The 18690-nt window shown below is 44.4% G+C and overlaps 1 protein-coding gene across 1 annotated transcript in view; it reads right to left on the bottom strand.

Annotated features, from left to right (window-relative positions):
• LOC109864951 (monocarboxylate transporter 8) overlaps positions 1–6453 on the bottom strand; it is a 36294-nt gene extending 29841 nt beyond the window's left edge. Inside the window, exon 1 of the mRNA XM_020453047.2 lies at positions 5411–6453. Within this exon, the coding sequence (XP_020308636.1) occupies positions 5411–5918 (508 nt within the window). The 5' untranslated portion in view covers positions 5919–6453. The remainder of the gene's footprint in view (positions 1–5410) is intronic.
• Between the last annotated feature and the right edge of the window lie 12237 nt (positions 6454–18690).

The raw sequence follows: 18690 nt of genomic DNA, 5'->3' as shown, positions 1-18690 counted from the left end.
TGCTTCTCTCCTAACCCTTCCTTCTCCCCTTCAGGTAATTAATCACTGGTCAGTTTGCGATTTGATAAGTGAAAGCAAAGTTTACACCATTCTGCATTCACCAAGACAACGCTCTCAGATTTACAGTGGGTATGTCCCAAATGAAACACCATTCCCTATTCGGTGCCCTACCTTTGACTTGAGCCCTATTAGCCCTGGTCTAAAGTAGTGTATCACAAAGGTAATATGGTGCCATTTGGGATGCATATTGATATAAATTGGCATTAATCTTGCCCTAGAGGCAGAAATTAGCCATTTCTGCTAGATGGTCCAGCTGCAAATTCAAAATGTGATATATGGTAAAAATTTATTAAACCAAAAATGTGCTTTTTGGTCTTAATTTGAGGTTAGGGTTAGCTGTGTGGGTAGGGTTTGGTTTAAAATCAGATTTTATGACTTTGTGGCTTTGCCGGCTAGTGAACACTCTTCAGAGCTGCCTCCAGGGCAAGATTCATGACAATAAATGCCAACCTGCATTTGGGACGCAAACGGTGTTAACTTCAAGGAACTGGATGTTCCCTCACTCCTTCCACCTCTCGTTCTTTTCTTACATGTCCCTCCCTCACTCCCTTCCTTCACTTCACCGTGGTACCTCCATAACTCGCCGCCTCAGGCACTCCTTTGTTGATTCCCCTCTCACCACCTGGTTCCGATCATGAAACTATTGTTTTGTTGAAAGGATTTCTTCCATCATGACATGTGGATCCTTCTACACACTTAACCTACTGTTGTTGATACCCCCAGATAATCTCAGGCCATTATTTGTACCTGTGTAATTACATAGTAATAATCTAAACATGACGCCTGTTTTGTAGAGATCCGGACTCATTGATCAAAACAAGCACCCCTGGGAAGTGATTGGTACCTCATTTCCCTCCTCATAGCTCTTATGAGCAGAACTAGTGTGTCTTAGTGTAGATATATTTTTTAACTGGGCCTGGGATCTAACAGGGCAATGGGCACGGATTTCACAGAGTTCACATCAATGTCAATTCTCCTTCATGTCTCACTCTAGAGAAGTATTTGGAGTGGGTATTGGCCTGGGCACTGCACTCAGGGTGGGCTCAGCTGAGAGATGTGATTCTGTGCCAGGCAGTCAATAAGCCCCACAGGAGGTTGGTGGCACCTTCATTGGGGAGGACGGGCATGTGTTAATGGCTGGAGTAGAATAGGTGGAATGGTATCAACAACAAACACATGGTTTCTTTGTGTTTGATGTTGATGCCATTCCATTTGCTCCGTTCCAGACATTATTATGAGCCGTCCTCCCCTCAGAAGCCCCTTCTGCACCGTACTCTTTCCCGGGGCGAGCTAGTGGAGCTGGGGGATCTGACTACAGCTCACTAGTCTAATTCCTTTTGATATGAGAACAGCGGACGCCTTTTTCAAGATTAGAAATCAGGTTACTGACTGGACCCAAACATTTAAAAAGTCTTAACGAAGGGAAAATAAGAGAGGGAGATGTCTTGACACTCGCCATCCAATTAAACTGGGGTCTTTGTTTTGGGAGGGAGGAAAGACCTCTCCCCTGGATGATGGCCTAAAAGTTTCAGTTGAAAACCAGAGAACGTGTACACTTCCATAGCAAGAATGTATACAGAGGTAAACATATCTCATCCTAAAAATGAACCTAGGCCATCGTCAGACCCTTTCTGAGAATTGAGAGAGCGTTAGAGAAAAGACAATTGGATTTATTTTTAGCCACAAACATGTTCCATCCTAATGCCACAAACATGTTCCATCCTAAAGCCACAAACATGTTCCATCCTAAAGCCACAAACATGTTCCATCCTAAAGCCACAAACATGTTCCATCCTAAAGCCACAAACATGTTCCACCTTAAGCCACAAACATGTTCCATCCTAAAGCCACAAACATGTTTCACCCTAAAGCCACAAACGTTAAATCCTAACAATATAAGTGGTTGAGACAACTCAAGTAGAGGTCGACCGATTAATCGGAATGGCCTATTAATTAGGGCCAATTTCAAGTTTTCATAACAATCAGAAATCTTTTTTTTTTTTTTTTTTTACACCTTTGTTTAATATTTATTTAACTAGGCAGGTCAGTTAAGAACACATTGTTATTTTCAATGACGGCCTAGGAACGGTGGGTTAACTGCCTCGTTCAGGGGCAGAACGACAGATTTTCACCTTGTCAGCTCGGGGGATCCAATCTTGAAAACGTACAGTTAACTGGTCCAACGCTATAACAACCTGCCTCTCTCTCGTTGCACTCCACAAGGAGACTGCCTGTTACGCGAATGCAGTAAGCCAAGGTAAGTTGCTAGCTAGCATTAAACTTATCTTATAAAAACAATCAATCATAATCACTAGTTTACTACACATGGTTGATGATATTACTAGATATTATCTAGCGTGTCCTGCGTTGCATATAATCTGACTGAGCATAAAAGCATACAAGTATCTAACTGAGCGGTGGTAGGCAGAAGCAGGCGCGTAAACATTCATTCAAACAGCACTTTCTTTGCGTTTTGCCAGCAGCTCTTCATTGTGCTTCAAGCATTGCACTGTTTATGACTTCAAGCCTATCACCTCCCGAGATGAGGCTGGTGTAACCGAAGTGAAATGGCTAGCTAGTTAGCGCGCGCTAATAGCGTTTCAAACGTCACTCGCTCTGAGCCTTGGAGTGGTTGTTTCCCTTGCTCTGCATGGGTAACGCTGCTTCGAGGGTGGCTGTTGTCATTGTGTTCCTGGTTCGAGCCCAGGGAGGAGCGAGGAGAGGGACGGAAGCTATACTGTTACACTGGCAATACTAAAGTGCCTATAAGAACATCCAATAGTCAAAGGTTAATGAAATACAAATGGTATAGAGGGAAATAGTCCTATAATTCCTATAATAACTACAACCTAAAACTTCTTACCTGGGAATATTGAAGACTCATGTTAAAAGGAACCAGCAGCTTTCATATGTTCTCATGTTCTGAGCAAGGAACTTAAAAGTTAGCTTTCTTACATGGCACAAATTGCACTTTTACTTTCTTCTCCAACACTTTGTTTTTGCATTATTTAAACCAAATTGAACATGTTTCATTATTTATTTGAGGCTAAATTGATTTTATTGATGTATTATATTAAGTTAAAATAAGTGTTCATTCAGTATTGTTGTAATTGTCATTATTACAAATAAAATAAAAATTATTTTTAAAATTGTCCGATTAATCGGTATCGGCTTTTTTGGTCCCCAAATAAATCGGTATCGGTATCGGCGTTGAAAAATCATAATCAGTCGACCTCTAAACTCAAGGTCTCACGATGAGTGTCTGTGGTGGCACCTAAAGCTGTTAAACATTGAAACACTAACTGAGCTGCAGCTCAATGATAACTGAGCCGTGGACAGACTATAGCCTCACCTATACCACAATGCCTGTCCCTCATCCCTCCTCACCCACTGTGAAACATTTATAGTAGTGCAAACTAACCGCACGTAAATGGCCTACATCAGGGCCTGTATACACTAACAGCCTCAGCTTTCCCTTAAAGATCATAATGAATTAGATCACATGAACAGGATGGGACCTGATCCTAGATCAGCACTCCTACTCTGACACGCTTTGTGACGGCCTTGATGTAGTGAGGCAAAAGAGCGGTGTGTGTGTGTGTGTGTGGGTGTGTGTGTGTGTTATAAAAGAAAAGCCTGATAGTAATCCTAAACAGATTGGGGGTGAAGATTGAGGCCACAATATAGTGGCACACACTAGTGCCTTTGTCACATGGAAAATAAATTAACAACATGAGCGGAGAACATAAGGACGCATGTTATCCAGCAGTATGAATGAATTAGAGCCGTGACCAGAAAGTTAATGTAAGGCAACTCTGGTGCTATATGGCCTGGGTATAGTCTATACATTAACTTGAAGTAGGCTGAAGTAGACTGAAGTAGGCTGAAGAGTCTTCAGACACATGATGCTGAGACTGAAGTAGTAGCCTAAATTCTCTGACACATCTGAAGAGCAAAGACGGATATGATCAATAATCAAAAATGTCATTCATGTTTAACTTTAATAATATCTTGAGACAATGCTGGGCATTCTTCTATACTGAACAAAAATATAAACACAACATGTACAGTGTTGGCCCCATGTTCCATGAGCTGAAATAAAAGATCCAAGAAATGTTCCATATGCACAAAATGTATCTCAAATTGAGCACAAATTTGTTTACATCCCTGTTAGTGAGCATTTCTCCTTCGCTAAAATAATCCATCCACCTGACAGGTGTGGCATATCAAGAAGCTGTGCTGTGCTGGGGACAATAAAACGGCACTCTAAAATGTGCAGTTTTGTCACACAACACAGTGGCACAGATGTCTCAAATTTTGAGCGAGCATGCAATTGGCATGCTGATGGCAGGAATGTCCACCAGAGCTGTTGCCAGATAATTTAATGTTCATTTCTCTACCATAAGCCGCCTCCAAAGTAATTTCAGAGAATTTGGCAGTATGTCCAACCAGCCCCGAAACCACACCAGCACAGGACCTCCACATTCAGCTTCTTCACCAGCGGGATCATCTGAGACCTGCCAGCTGATGAAACTGAGGAGTATTTGTCTGTAATAAAGCCCTTTAGTGTGGAAAAACTCATTCTGATTGACTGGGCCCTGGCTCCCCAGTGGGTGGGCCTGGCTCCCCACCTCCCCAGTGGGTGGGCCTGGCTTCCAAGTGCGTGAGCCTGGCTCCCCAGTGGGTGGGACTGGCTCCCCAGTGGGTGGGCCTGGCTCCCCAGTGGGTGGGCCTGGCTTCCAAGTGGGTGAGCCTGGCTCCCCAGTGGGTGGGCCTGGCTCCCCAGTGGGTATGCCTGGCTCCCCAGTGGGTGGGCCTGGTTCCCCAGTGGGTGGGCCTGGCTTCCAAGTGGGTGGGCCTGGCTCCCCAGTGGGTGGGCCTGGCTCCCCAGTGGGTATGCCTGGCTCCCCAGTGGGTGGGCCTGGTTCCCCAGTGGGTGGGCCTGGCTTCCAAGTGGGTGGGCCTGGCTCCCCAGTGGGTGGGCCTGGCTCCCCAGTGGGTATGCCTGGCTCCCCAGTGGGTGGGCCTGGCTCCCCAGTGGGTGGGCCTGGCTCCCCAGTGGGTGGGCCTGGCTTCCAAGTGGGTGAGCCTATGCCCTCCCTGGCCCACCCTTGGCTGCGCCCCGGTCCAGTCATGCGAAATCCAAAGATTAGGGCCTAATAAATGTATTTCAACCGACTGATTTCCTTATTGGAACTGTAACTAAGTAGAATTGCTGAAATTGTTGCATTTATATTTTTGTTCAGTGTAGTTCTGGGTTAATTTGACCCTTCTCTCTTACCTTCAACAGTAAGTCACCATCAGTAGGCTAACTTTATTAACAGGTGCAACAGTTACAGGACAGACTCACCTACTTTAAACTGCGACGTATTGTCATTGGGGTCTGCGTGGTCTTTCACCAGCATCATGTGGAGGATACCGAAGGAGTTCTGTATCCCGAATATGGATCCATTACACCAGGTAGCAGCGAAAACAACTAACCAGCCGAACCCGCCCTCGGGTGGTACGAACCCGGGGCACTGCCCTGGCATCGGTGCCGGGGACTGAGAATCCGGGGACACACCGGGTTTACAATCGAGACATCCAGCCTCGATGAGCTGGATAGTACTGTCCTCATGTGGAATCTTGCATTCGCTATCTCCCAGGTCCTGTCCCTGGTTCTTCTGTGCTTGCTGGTTCTCTCGGTCTTGGGGAGAACCACCGTTCTGCTCAATTTCAGAGTCAGCAGTAGCCTCATCACAGTTTTCGGTCGGCGGCTCTCCGCTCGATACTTCCTCCTCGGTCCGATTTTCTCCTTTCCCGTTGACCCCCATTTTATCCTGTCCAGTAGAGGGGTTACTGTTGTGTTCTGGGTGCATCGCTCATGCATCAGACAGCGACAGTAGCCTATTGATTGACAAGGTCGGTCTATAGAAAATAAAAAGTAGGATTCTTTCTGCTCTGTTCTTCCAGTAATTGTAGGCAAAGTCAAGTCACAGCACCAAATTCAGTATCCGAAGTGCTGAAGTGCTGCTATAAAATCGGTTGTATAGTGAAAGGACAGGCACGTTTTATTTATTTATCATGATTTAAAGCAGGTGTCCACGCTGCCTATTTACAGTGGAAATGATGACGCCGGAAAATATTTCACTTTTGCTTTCCTGCTCCGTGAAAAATGTAAATCAACCTGTGAAAACGTCTGCTGCTCGCCAACCTCAACTCAATCTCGTCCTCGCGCTGCAGAGTCACCGCTGTCCACATCGTGTAGCCTAATCTGTAAACAAACGAGTGTCGGCTCCTCCTCTTTCATGGATTTAATGTTACATTGGAATATGTGAATCTCTCGAACCGGGGTTTTCTGTGCAAACACAGAAAATAACCTTCATTCAACAATTGCCCCCGCCTCCACGACCTCCGTCACCAATGACCGAGCTCAGGGATGGATTAAAAATTCCTGCAGTACGAGATTACGGAAAGACTCGAATGTCGCCCCACCCCTTCTGCTGTCTCTGCCATACGCTACACGAACTACATTGGAAGGCGCAGCCGCAACTGAATGAATGATGTTGATGGAATGGGCCAGCATTCTCCATCAAAATATAGCAAGGTTGGTTTATTGATACAATGTTGCAATTGTCGAAGGATACAGTTTCCCGCGAAAAAAGTGTCAATGTAACAATTTTGTATCGGGTGTATCGCAACTGATTTAACTTCACTCAGCCATGATGCAGCCTATTTTATCAAGTTTCAAGTTTTAATGTCACACGCACAAGTACAATGAAATGCCTTTCTTGCAAACTCAAAGCCCCAAAATGCAATAAACAATAGCATTGTATTACTAGAAAAAAACGAGAAATAACAATAAGAAATATGAAATACACAATAGTAAGTAAGTAAGCAAGCATTCTATATATAGGAAATATTTAATAAGTCAGTTCCAATACCATATTTACATGTGCAGGGATACTGGGGTGACGGAGGTAGATATGTATAGGGGTAAGGAGACTAGGACACAGGATATAAGTGAGTGGATGTGCAAGTGTGCAGGTGTGTAGAGTCAGTATAAATGTATGTGTATATTATGTGTGAGTGAGCAAATTATGGAGTGAGTGTGTGTGTGTGTTGGAGTGACAATGTGTGTGAGTGTGTAGGGCCCTATGAGTGTGCATAGGGCCCTACACATAGAGACAGTGCAAATACTGAAATAAAAGGTCAATAAGATACAAGGTAACTCGGTCCATGTAGCTATTTTGTTAGCTATTGATCAGTCGTATTGCTTGGGGATAGAAGCTGTACAAGAGCTTGTTGGTGTCAGATTTGATGCACCAGTACTTCTTGCCATGCCGCAGCAGAGAAAATAGTCTATGGCTTGGGTGGTTGGGGTCTTTGACGATTTTCCAGCTCTTCTTTTCACACAGCCTGATATAGAGGTCCTGGATGCAGGGAGCTTGGCCCCAGTAATGTACAGCGTTGTCCGCACAATCCTCTGTAGCACCATGCAGTCGAGGGCAGTGCTATTGCCATACCAAGCAGTGATGCAAATAGTCTAAATGCTCTCAATGTTACAGCTGTGTAACCTTTTCAGGATGTAAAATCTAATCAAGTCCAATTTTATTGGCCACATACAACAGTGAAATGCTTACTTACAAGACCTTAACCAACAATGCAGTTGTTGGGGGGGGGCAATGCAAATAGTCTGGGTAGCCATTTGATTAGCTGTTCAGGAGTCTTATGGCTTGGGGGTAGAAGCTATTTACGAGCCTCTTGGAACTAGACTTGGTGCTCCGGTACCGCTTGCCTTGAGGTAGCAGAGAGAACAGTCAATGACTAGGGTGGCTGGAGTCTTTGACTATTTTTAGGGCCTTCCTCTGACACCACCTGGTATAGAGGTCCTGGATGGCAGGAAGCTTGGCCCCGGTGATGTACTGGGCCGTACGCACTACCCTCTGTAGTGTCTTGCAGTTGGAGGCTGAGCAGTTGCCATACCAGGCAGCAATGCAACCCTTCAGGATGCTCTCGATGGTGCAGCTGTAAAACCTTTTGAGGATCTGCGGACTCATGCCAAATGTTTTCAGTCTCCTGAGGGGGAATAGGTTTTGTTGTGCCCTCTTCACGACTGTCTAGTTGTGCTTGGACCATGTTAGTTTGTTGGTGATGTGGACGCCAAGGAACTTGAATATCTCAACCTGCTCCACTACAGCCCAGTCGATGAGAATGGGGGTGTGCTTGGTCCTCCTTTTCCTATAGTCCACAATCATTTCCTTTGTCTTGATCACGTTGAGGGAGAGGTTGTAGTCTTTGCACCACATGGTCAGGTCTCTGACCTCCTCCCTATTGGCTGTCTCATTGTTGTCGGTGATCGGGCCTACCACTGTTGTGTCATCAGCAAACTTAATGATGGTGTTGGAGTCGTGCCTGGCCGTGCAGTCATGAGTGAACAGGGAGTACAGGAGGGGACTGAGCACGCAACCCTGAGGGGCCCCTGTGTTGAGGATCAGCGTAGTGGATGTGTTGTTACCTACCCTTACCACCTGGGTGGCAGCCCATAAGGAAGTCCAGGATCAAGGTGCAGAGAGGTGTTTAGTTCCCGTGTCCTTAGTTTAGTGATGAGCTTTGAGGGTACTATTGGTGTTGAACGCTGAGCTGTAGTCAATGAATAGCATTCTCACATAGGTGTTCCTTTTGTCCAGGTGTGAAACGGCAGTGTGGAGTGCAATAGAGATTGCATCACCTGTGGATCTGTTGGTGCGGTATGCAAATTGGAGTGGGTCTAAGGTTTCTGGGATAATGATGTTAATGTGAGCCATGACCTGTCTTTCAAAGCATTTCATGGCTACAGACATGAGTGCTGCGGGTCGGTAGTCATTTACACAGATTACCTTCGTGTTCTTGGGCACAGGGGCTATGGTGGTCTGCTTGAAACATGTTGGTATTTCAGACTCAGACAGGGAGAGGTTGAAAATGTCACTGAAGACACTTGCCAGTTGGTCAGCGCATGCTCGGAGTACACGTCCTGGTCATCCGTCTGGCTCTGAGGCCTTGTGAATGTTGGCCTGTTTAAAGGTCTTACATCGGCTGCGGAGAGCGTGATCACACAGTCGCCCGGAATAGCTGATGCTCTCATGCATGTTTCAGTGTTACTTGCCTCGCAGCGAGCATAGAAGTTATTTAGCTCATCTGGTAGGCTCGTGTCACTGGGCAGCTCTCGGGTGTACTTCCCTTTGTAGTCTGTGATAGTTTGCAGGCCCAGCCATATCCAACAAGCATCGGAGCCGGGGTAGTACGATTCGATCTTAGTCCTGTATTGATGCTTTGCCTGTTTGATGGTTCGTTGGAGAGCATAGCGGGATTTCTTAGTTAGTCCTGCTCCTTGAAAGCGGCAGCTCTAACATTTAGCTCAGTGCGAATGTTGCCCGAATGTTGATAAAGCCAGTGACTGATGTGGTGTACTCCTCAATGACATCGGCAGAGGAATCCTGGAACATATTCCAGTCTGTGCTAACCAAACAGTCCTGTAGTTCAGCATCTGCTTCATCTGACCACGATTTTATAGACCGAGTCACTGGTGAATTCTGCTTTAATTTTAGCTTGTAAGCAGGAATCAGGAGGATAGAATTATGGTCAGATTTGCCAAATGGAGGGCGAAGGAAAGCTTTGTACGCGTTTCTGCCTTTGGAGTAATGGTGGTCTAGAATTCTTTTCCCCTGACATGCTGATAGAAATTATGTAAGCTTCCCTGCATTAAAGTTCCCAGACACTAGGAGCGCCGCCTCTGGTGAGCGTTTTCCTGTTTGCTTATGGCGGTATACAGCTCACTGAGTGCGGTTTTAGTGCCAGCATCGGTCTGTGGTAGTATGTAGACAGCTACGAAAAATACAGATGAAAACTCTCTAGGTAGATAGTGTGGTCTACAGTTTATCATGAGATACTCTACCTCAGGTGAGCAAAACCTTGAGACTTCCTTAGATATCCTGCACCAGCTGTTGTTTACATATATGCATAGGCCCCCGCCCAGTGTCTTACCAGAGGCTGCTGTTCTGTCTTGCATAGAGTGTATAACCCGCCAGCTGTATGTTCTTAATGTTGTCGTTCAGCCACGACTCGGTGAAACATAAGATATAAAAATGTTAATGTCCCGTTGGTAGGATAAACTTGCTTTCGGTTCATCCCATTTATTTTCCAGCGATTGAACGTTAGCTAGCAGGACAGAAGGCATGGACAGATTAGCCACTTGTCGTATAATCCTCACAAGGCACCCTGATCTCTTTCCGCAAAATCTGAGTTTCCTTTCACCAGCGAATAACTGGGATCTGGGCCTGGTCGGGTGTCTGTATTATATCCCTCCCGTCTGACTGATTGAAGAAGAACTCTTCGTCCAGTTTGAGGAGAGAAATCGCAGACCTGATGTCCAGAAGCTCTTTTCAGTCAAAAGAGATGGTAGCAGCAACATTATGTACAAAACAAGTTACGAACAAAGCGAAAAAACTAACAAAATAGCATGATTGGTTAAGAGCCAATAAGACGGCAGCCTTCCCCTCCGGCGCCATCACAACAAAATTTGCGGGCCCATGACTGACTTTTTCAATCTCCTGAGGGGGAAGAGGCACTGCCGCGCCTTCTTCACGACTGTACGTGTGTGTTTTAATCATTTTAAGTCTTTAGTGATTTGGACACTGAGGAACTTGAAGCTGTCTACCTGCTCCACTGCCGCCCCGTCGATGTAGATGGAGGCGTGCTCGCCCCCCTGTTTCCTGTAGTACATGATCAGCTCCTTGGTCTTACTGACGTTGAGGGAGAGGTTGATGCTCCGGCACCACACTGTCAGGTCACTGACCTCCTCCCTGTAGGCTGACTCATCGTTGCCGATGAGTGATGATCAGGCGGTGATCAGGCCTATCACCGTTGTGTCGTCAGCGAACTTGATAATGGTGTTGGAGTCATGCGTGGTCACACAGTCGTGGTGAACAGGGAGTACAGGAGGGGATTAAGCACACAACCCTGTGAGGCCTCTGTGTTAAGGGAAAATATCAGTATCCACAGTATCCATCACATCCCATACATCTGCATTTTAGACCAGAATAAAATGCTGTCTAGTGATGGAAATTGAGGCTTGTAAAGCAGGCTTCTTCTATGACTGCATTTAAAGAGTTAGCCCCTGTCAAACCTCTTGGCGTAATGGTTAATGTATTGGCTTGACAATAGATCTGTGCTCGATGCTTCGATTTCACTACAACATACTTCCATAGTTGGTTTCATTGACTCTTCCCTTTAAGTGGGCAATTAGCAGTTGCTATATCCATTTTTGGACTAATAAATTAATGAAATGTCTCATGAGCTTAGTTCAAAGGTCATACACCATCAGAATCCAAAATAAGAATGTTTTTTCAAAGTAAATGTAAACAAACATTATACAGCCTCAAAACATGGTTAAAAGTAAACTATAATTTTGAAATCATGGATGGTCCGTCCTTGCGTCCATAACTATATCTGAATTTGAGAGTGGTTCCATTTCTCCAGCCCCATCCCTCAGCTTTTTACTGAAACAGGTGAGGGGAGTACGCTTTGTTATTGTTTCTACTGCTCATTGCGGCTCTAAACTTCCCCTATTTGACACATTTTTAGCTACAACTTCCAAGTCCATTGGAGAGGATCAGCTTGAGCAAAGAGAGGTGTAGAATCAGTGATCTACAAATGGTATTCCCTACCAAATAATAGGCTTTGTGCAATTCAAATTATTAGAGCTACACCTCCCCACCAAATGCTCACACAACCAGACATTGATTGATTGAAGACAGCTTGTGTCAATTACAAATCATTTCCTAGGATTTTCTACCTGCAGCAAACCTAGTGGACAATGCTGAAAATAACAGTAAAAAAAACAAAAAAACAACTGGCCATAATCATAGGCCACAGCTGTGACGCAATAGCTCACTTTCACCATTGGATGGGGCCAACATGTAACAGTTGACCTATCTCAGTGTATGGCTATAGATAAGTGTCCTTTGTCTCTCCTGATCTTACAGTCCCTCTGTCTCGATGCACTGATGGCTTTGTTTTATAATCATAGATGCCTATATTATAGGATTTGTCTCTGTGGGAGCATCATCCCACTCCTTAATGAGGCCCTATAAATAGATGATTGAGGAGTTCTGTTTCTAGAACTTTCCGGCAGTTCACACATGTAATGGGTCAAAGGTCTTTAATTTCCCTGAGAGGTGGAGGCTGGGGTCGGGTGGTCTCCCAGCAAAGAAAAGACGGAGACATCAGCAGCGATGTATGATGCATGCTGTCTGGATCAGACTGGAACTGATTGAGAAAGGGTGGGAGAGGGTGAGTGGGTGACAGAGGGGGTAACTGGCAGAGAGAGGGGGTGAGTAGGAGATAGAGGGTGGGTGAGTGGGAAAGAGAAAGAGGGTGAGTGGGATAGAGGGTGAGTGTGAGAGAGGGAGGGTAAGAAAGAGAGGTTGAGTGAGTGTGTGTGAGAGAGAGAGAGAGAGAGAGAGAGAGAGAGAGAGAGAGAGAGAGAGAGAGAGAGAGAGAGAGAGATGATGAGAGAGGTAATGTAAGTAGTGTTCAGCATGCCTGAACATGCAGCAGCCAGCGAGGGGTGAGGTGGTGCTGGCAGAACCATTATCACACTGCTGTGACTCACATCACATTCTTTTCCCTCAGGGTTCTGAAAGTTACAGTTTGTTCTATGTAATTCAATTCACTGGTTTATGCCTGTCAGTGGAACAAAAACAAATCAAGAGTCCCTGTCTGTATTCCATAGCTGATGTCTGTGATCCTGGTGTGATTTTCATTGGAAGCAAACTTCTTCTATCAAAAGGTGACACCCTCACCCTCATACCTGTAGTCATTGGCACACGGTGACGCAGTGGGGAAAATACTTTCAGACAAAACAATATTTTGTGTGACACACTGTGCTAGACAGTCTCCTGAAGGGACATGCATGGTTTCATCTCAGGGTACGTGACCAGACAGCATCTAGCAATGACTGTCCCTGACAGTCTAGACTCATGATACATGATAAATTATCCACTTAAAAGTACTTGTTGGCTATTTATCAATGTGAAAACAAATGGACTGAATAGGTGTTTATATTTTTAAGGAAGTGTTCAAGGCCTGCTACATTAGCAGTACCAACATGCACATATCCAGTGATCCCTGCTGGTAGATATTGTCTGACATGTGCCACGATTCTGTCTGCGCTCCTGTTTACATCTGCCTCCTGTTTCCATCTGGGTCCCTGTTTCCATCTGGGCCCGTTTCCATCTGGTCCCATGTCCATCTGCTCTCCTGTTTCCATCTAGTCCCATGTTTCCATCTGCTCTCTGTTTCCACCTGCTCTCTGTTTCCATCTGGTCCCATGTTTCCATCTGCTCTCCTGTTTCCATCTGGTCCTCTGTTTCCATCTGTTCCCCTGTTTCCATCTTTGTTCCTGATTCCATCTGGTCCCATGTTTCCATCTGCTCTCCTGTTTCCATCTGGTTCTCTGTTTCCATCTGTCCCCCTGTTTACATCTGGGCTCCTGTTTCCATCTGTCCCCCTGTTTCCATCTGTCCCCCTGTTTCCATCTGACCCCCTGTTTCCATCTGACCCCCTGTTTCCATCTGGGCTCCTGTTTCCATCTGACCCCCTGTTTCCATCTGTCCCCCTGTTTCCATCTGGGCTCCTGTCTCCATCTGACCCCCTGTTTCCATCTGTCCCCCTGTTTCCATCTGGGCTCCTGTTTCCATCTGACCCCCTGTTTCCATCTGTCCCCCTGTTTCCATCTGGGCTCCTGTTTCCATCTGACCCCCTGTATCCATCTGACCCCCTGTTTCCATCTGACCCCCTGTATCCATCTGACCCCCTGTTTCCATCTGACCCCCTGTTTCCATCTGACCCCCTGTTTCCATCTGGGCTCCTGTTTCCATCTGACCCCCTGTTTCCATCTGACCCCCTGTTTCCATCTGACCCCCTGTATCCATCTGGTTAGAACCAGACTCAGGTAGAAGTTAACAACAAAATAAACATGAGGAAATGCTGAAGGTAAAGTATGTTTGTGTATGTTGTCAGTGTTCTTCCATTCTTGTCAGTGAGAGATGTCATGTTAGCATCATTTATGTGATGTCATGTTAGCATCATTTATGTGATATCATGTTAGCATCATTTATGTGGTGCCATGTTAGCATAATTTATGTGATGTCATGTTTGAGTTTGAGTTTATTTTTATTTTTACAGGGACAGTGCACATTAATCAACATTTCAGTAAAAGTGCCGGTTTTAGCCAACCGGCTCATTTTCAACCGCAGTCCCTGGGCAGGTTATTAAAAACAATTACAATATAGACAATAACAACATAGAACAAGCAAGACATAGCATACAGACAGAGCAACATAGGACAAGCAAGACGTAGCATACAGACAGAGCAGCATAAAACAAAAAGCAGCAAGACAAAATTCATAAAAGCAACAAAGTGTTTCCACACCTCACAAGCTACAGACAACAGACAACATGGAGTGGCAACACACAGCTAGGGACCATGTTCACAAATCTGATTGACCTTTAGCCATGTCTTCAAGCATTTTGTGAAAGTGTGATATGTGGTGCAGTTATGTGTGTCTGATGGCAGTGTATTCCAGACATGGGAAGCTCTCACAGAGAATGCAGATTTACTAAAGGTGCTTTTCCTTAGGGGAACTATACAGTCACCTCTCATGGCAGACCTTGTGGATCTGCTGCCATATGTCTGGGTTTTCTGTTTAACAAAAATAATGAGTGGAGGGGGAGCCAGGCCATTGAGGATCTTGAATACAAGACATGCGTCGGTGTATTGCACAAGATTTTCCCAACTCAAGAGCTCATGCTTTCTAAGGATGTGACAATGATGATGGCTATTGGGCTTCCTATCAAGCACTTTGAGAGCCTGTTTGTAGACAGACTGAATAGGTTTTAATGTTGTACAGCAAGCTTGGGCCCAACTAGTCAAGCAGTATGTTAAGTGGGGGAGTATCATAGATTTGAAGTACAGTTTTGCTACCTCTGTAGTCAAACAATTTCGTATAAATCGGAAATTAGCTAGGTTGAATTTGGTTATTTGAATTACCTTTTTCACATGCTTTTTAAAAGAGAGGTTGGAATCAAGTATGATGCCAAGGTACTTAAAATCGGATACCACCTGGAGCTTCTCCCCTGACACATAGACATCTGGCTCAGTAGCATCTGTTGCCCTCTTTGTGAAGAACATGCAAACAGTTTTTTTCACATTGAGATGCAAACACGAGTCACTGAGCCACTTTGTAACCTGGACCATTACAGTAGTGAGTTCTTGTGCAGCTTGTTGTTTGCTCTTTGCATGCACATATATCACTGTATCATCTGCATACATTTGAACTTCAGACCCAGTACAGACAGAAGGCAGATCATTAATGTACAGGCTGAACACATCATAGCTACGAGTGGGCGACAGCTCATTGCTCACTCTGACACACTGAGTTCTGCCTTCAAGGTATGATTTCATCCATCTCAAGGCATCAGGGGAAAAGTTGAACTTGGACAATTTTGTGATGAGAATCTCATGGTTAACAGTATCAAAAGCCTTCCTTAGGTCCAGAAACACAGCCCCAACAGCACCCCCTTTGTCCATCTTGGACTTCACATTTTCCAGAAGAAAGCAGTTGGCCGTTTCTGTGGAGTGTTTCGCTCTGAAGCCAAACTGCATGGAGTGTAATGTGAAGGGGCTGTTGTTGAGGTGGGCAATCAGTTGTTCTGCTACACACTTTTCAACAACCTTTGACACCACAGGTAATATACTAATGGGCCTGTAGTTACTCACGTTAGCAGGGTCGCCTGATTTAAAGATGGCCGTTATTATGGCCGACTTCCATACCCTTGGAAACACACCGAGACCAATAGATGTGTTGGTGACCTTAGTAATGGGGCCAATGAGTGACTCTTTGTAGTTTTTAAGAAAGGTAGAGTCCATCCCAAACACATCTTTGGCTTTAGAGTTCTTTAGTGAGCTAATCACCTTGTTCACCTTTGACTCAGAAACCTCCCTTATGATGAAGACAGGATGAGTGTCATTCACTAGCACTGAGCCCAAGAAACAAGTGGAGGGGTTCTGTGTCAGTACCCTGACAGAGTCAATAAAGTAGGAATTGAAGGCTATTGCTATTTCGACTGCATCCTGTGTTAGATTGTTATTCACCATGATTTCTAGTCTTTTTGCAGTGTTACTATGGTCTTTCCCTGTTAACTTTTTTAGATTCTCCCATATCAATTTAGAATTTCCCTTTGCTTCACCAATTATGTTAATAAAAAAGTTTGCCTTGGTCTGTCTGATTTCTTTCATCACCTTATTTCTCAACATGGTAAACCTACGTCTGTCATGCTCTAATTTAGATTTTAGGGCTATTTTTAGAGCATAATCTCGTTCTTTCATCAATTTCCAGATTTCTCCATTTAGCCAAGGAAGAGTGCTCTTTTGGCCAGGTTTGGATTTGATTTTCTTTAGGAAGCCATTTATTGTAGTCTGGATTGTGGATAGAAAAACCTGACTATCAGCTTCCACGTCTGTATAGGACAAGAGATCATTCCAGTTTATTCCCTTAATTGCTTTTTCAAAATTATTTAATTCACTCTTAGGTATTCTGAGTTGATCCGGCTTTCTAACAGTAGAGAGGTTAAACCTGCTCTTAGACAGCTTTCTGGCTATAAGTGTCAGATTATGATCAGACAGCCCAGTAACCATATTGAATGATTTAGTCACTCTCTCTGGTTTATTACTGAACACAAAATCAATCTGTGTTTTAGAGCAACAAGTCACCCTGGTTGGCCCTTTAACTAGCTGTGTAAGGTCAAAGGTATTAGTGATCCGTTTGAGGGTTTTCCTACAACACTTGTCTTCATAATTAATGTTAAAATCTCCCATTAAGATGACCTCTTTCCCAAAATCACATTCCCTAAGCATGGTATTAAACTGATCAAAAAACACATTTTTGGTGGAAGGTGGCCTATACATTCCAATGAGGGTAAAAGACATTTGGGGAGACAGTGTAACGTTCAGGCCGATACATTCTAGTTCATTATCACATGACCACTCAATTTGTTTACATCGGATATGTTCTTTAATGTAAATCATCACACCCCCTCCTCTTCCCTCAATCCTGTCTCTCCTGAAAACATTGTAGCCAGGCACAACCAAAGCAGCACATGGAGAGTGTTTATGAAGCCATGTCTCTGAGAGGCAGAGAAAGTCAAGGTTGTTAGCATGTTAGCATCATTTATGTGATGTCATGTTAGCATAATTTATGTGGTGTCATGTTAGCATGATTTATGTGATGTCCTGTTAGTATGATTTATGTGATGTCATGTTAGTACCTATAGTCTCACTTCATGATACATACATTCCAGTGGCGATCAGTGCTGTTTAAGATTTTTTTTCATAAGTATGACCTTATTTCTATTACAGCATATTGGATGACTCATTCACATTCCATTCTCCCAGTTCAATGTAACATCGATAGGTTTAAGCTACTACAAGATACTCCAATTTTCCCTATACCCATCATGAGATTGCTACAACCTAGCCTATGAATGAAAGTTTACAAAATAGGTGCATACAGGTTGAGAGACAAATTTGAGGTGACAGACAATGACATTCAATACCGCCACTCTTGCCTGCTTCTAGCTGTAATCATCAGTCCAATAGTTGCAAACAAGAGTTTCTATTGGACAAATTCAGGTATGTTTATCCCCATTTTGTTCCATTTGCTTTCGTTTAAGAAACGTTTTTCAACAGAATCAGGGAATGAATACAGCCCTGATCACGCGTAAAAACAGTTCACTCTCATAACAGCCACGTTGTATTCCTTCTCTTCCCTTCACTTGTGGACTTCAATGCACAACACATCAGCTGTATGTGACCAGGTGAAAAAAACTTTCCAAGCCAAACCGCTACACACAGCCTACATCGTTGTCACCATATTAGCTTAACGTCATAGTCAGCATAGCTAATAGAACTAACGCGTTAGTTAAACTCGCTATAATCATGCAGTAACATTAGTGTACAGTCAGTAAGCAGTTACACCAGCGGGCCCCGGTGGCAATAAGTGAGTAATACCAAAAGCTTACCTTGACTTGGAAGAGTTCCAGTGCTGTTTTGGAAAATCAAAGCCAGCTAGCTAACATAGCATCCCTCTGTTTGAGCAGGGTGTTTCAGTAGGCTAAACTAGATAACTGCATTTGCTAGCTAAGCAAGTGAAACTGAAAGTGAAAAAAAAGACAAAATCTCTCTCTTTCTCTCTTGCTTCTCCTTCATTTTGGAAGAAATTCATTTGTTCAAAACTGTTCAACTATTGTCTTTCTCTCTCTTTGAGTCACCTACTCACCACATTTTATACACTGCAGTGCTAGCTAGCTGTAGCTTTTGCTTTCAGTACTAAATTCATTCTCTGATCCTTTGATTGGGTGGACAACATGTCAGTTCACGCTGCAAAAGCTCTGATGGAGGACGTCCTCCGGAAGTTGTCATAATTACTTTGTATGTCTTTGGAAGGGGGTGAGAACCATGAGCCTCCTAGGTTTTGTATTGAAGTCAATGTACCCAGAGGAGGACTGAAGCTAGCAGTCCTTCGGCTACACCATGGTGCTACCCTACAGACC

Source organism: Oncorhynchus kisutch, linkage group LG19 (genome assembly GCF_002021735.2).
Source record: "Oncorhynchus kisutch isolate 150728-3 linkage group LG19, Okis_V2, whole genome shotgun sequence".
Taxonomy (NCBI): Eukaryota; Metazoa; Chordata; class Actinopteri; order Salmoniformes; family Salmonidae; genus Oncorhynchus; species Oncorhynchus kisutch.
The sequence above is the reverse complement of the archived record's forward strand: the minus strand, read 5'-3'. Positions and strand labels throughout refer to the sequence as shown.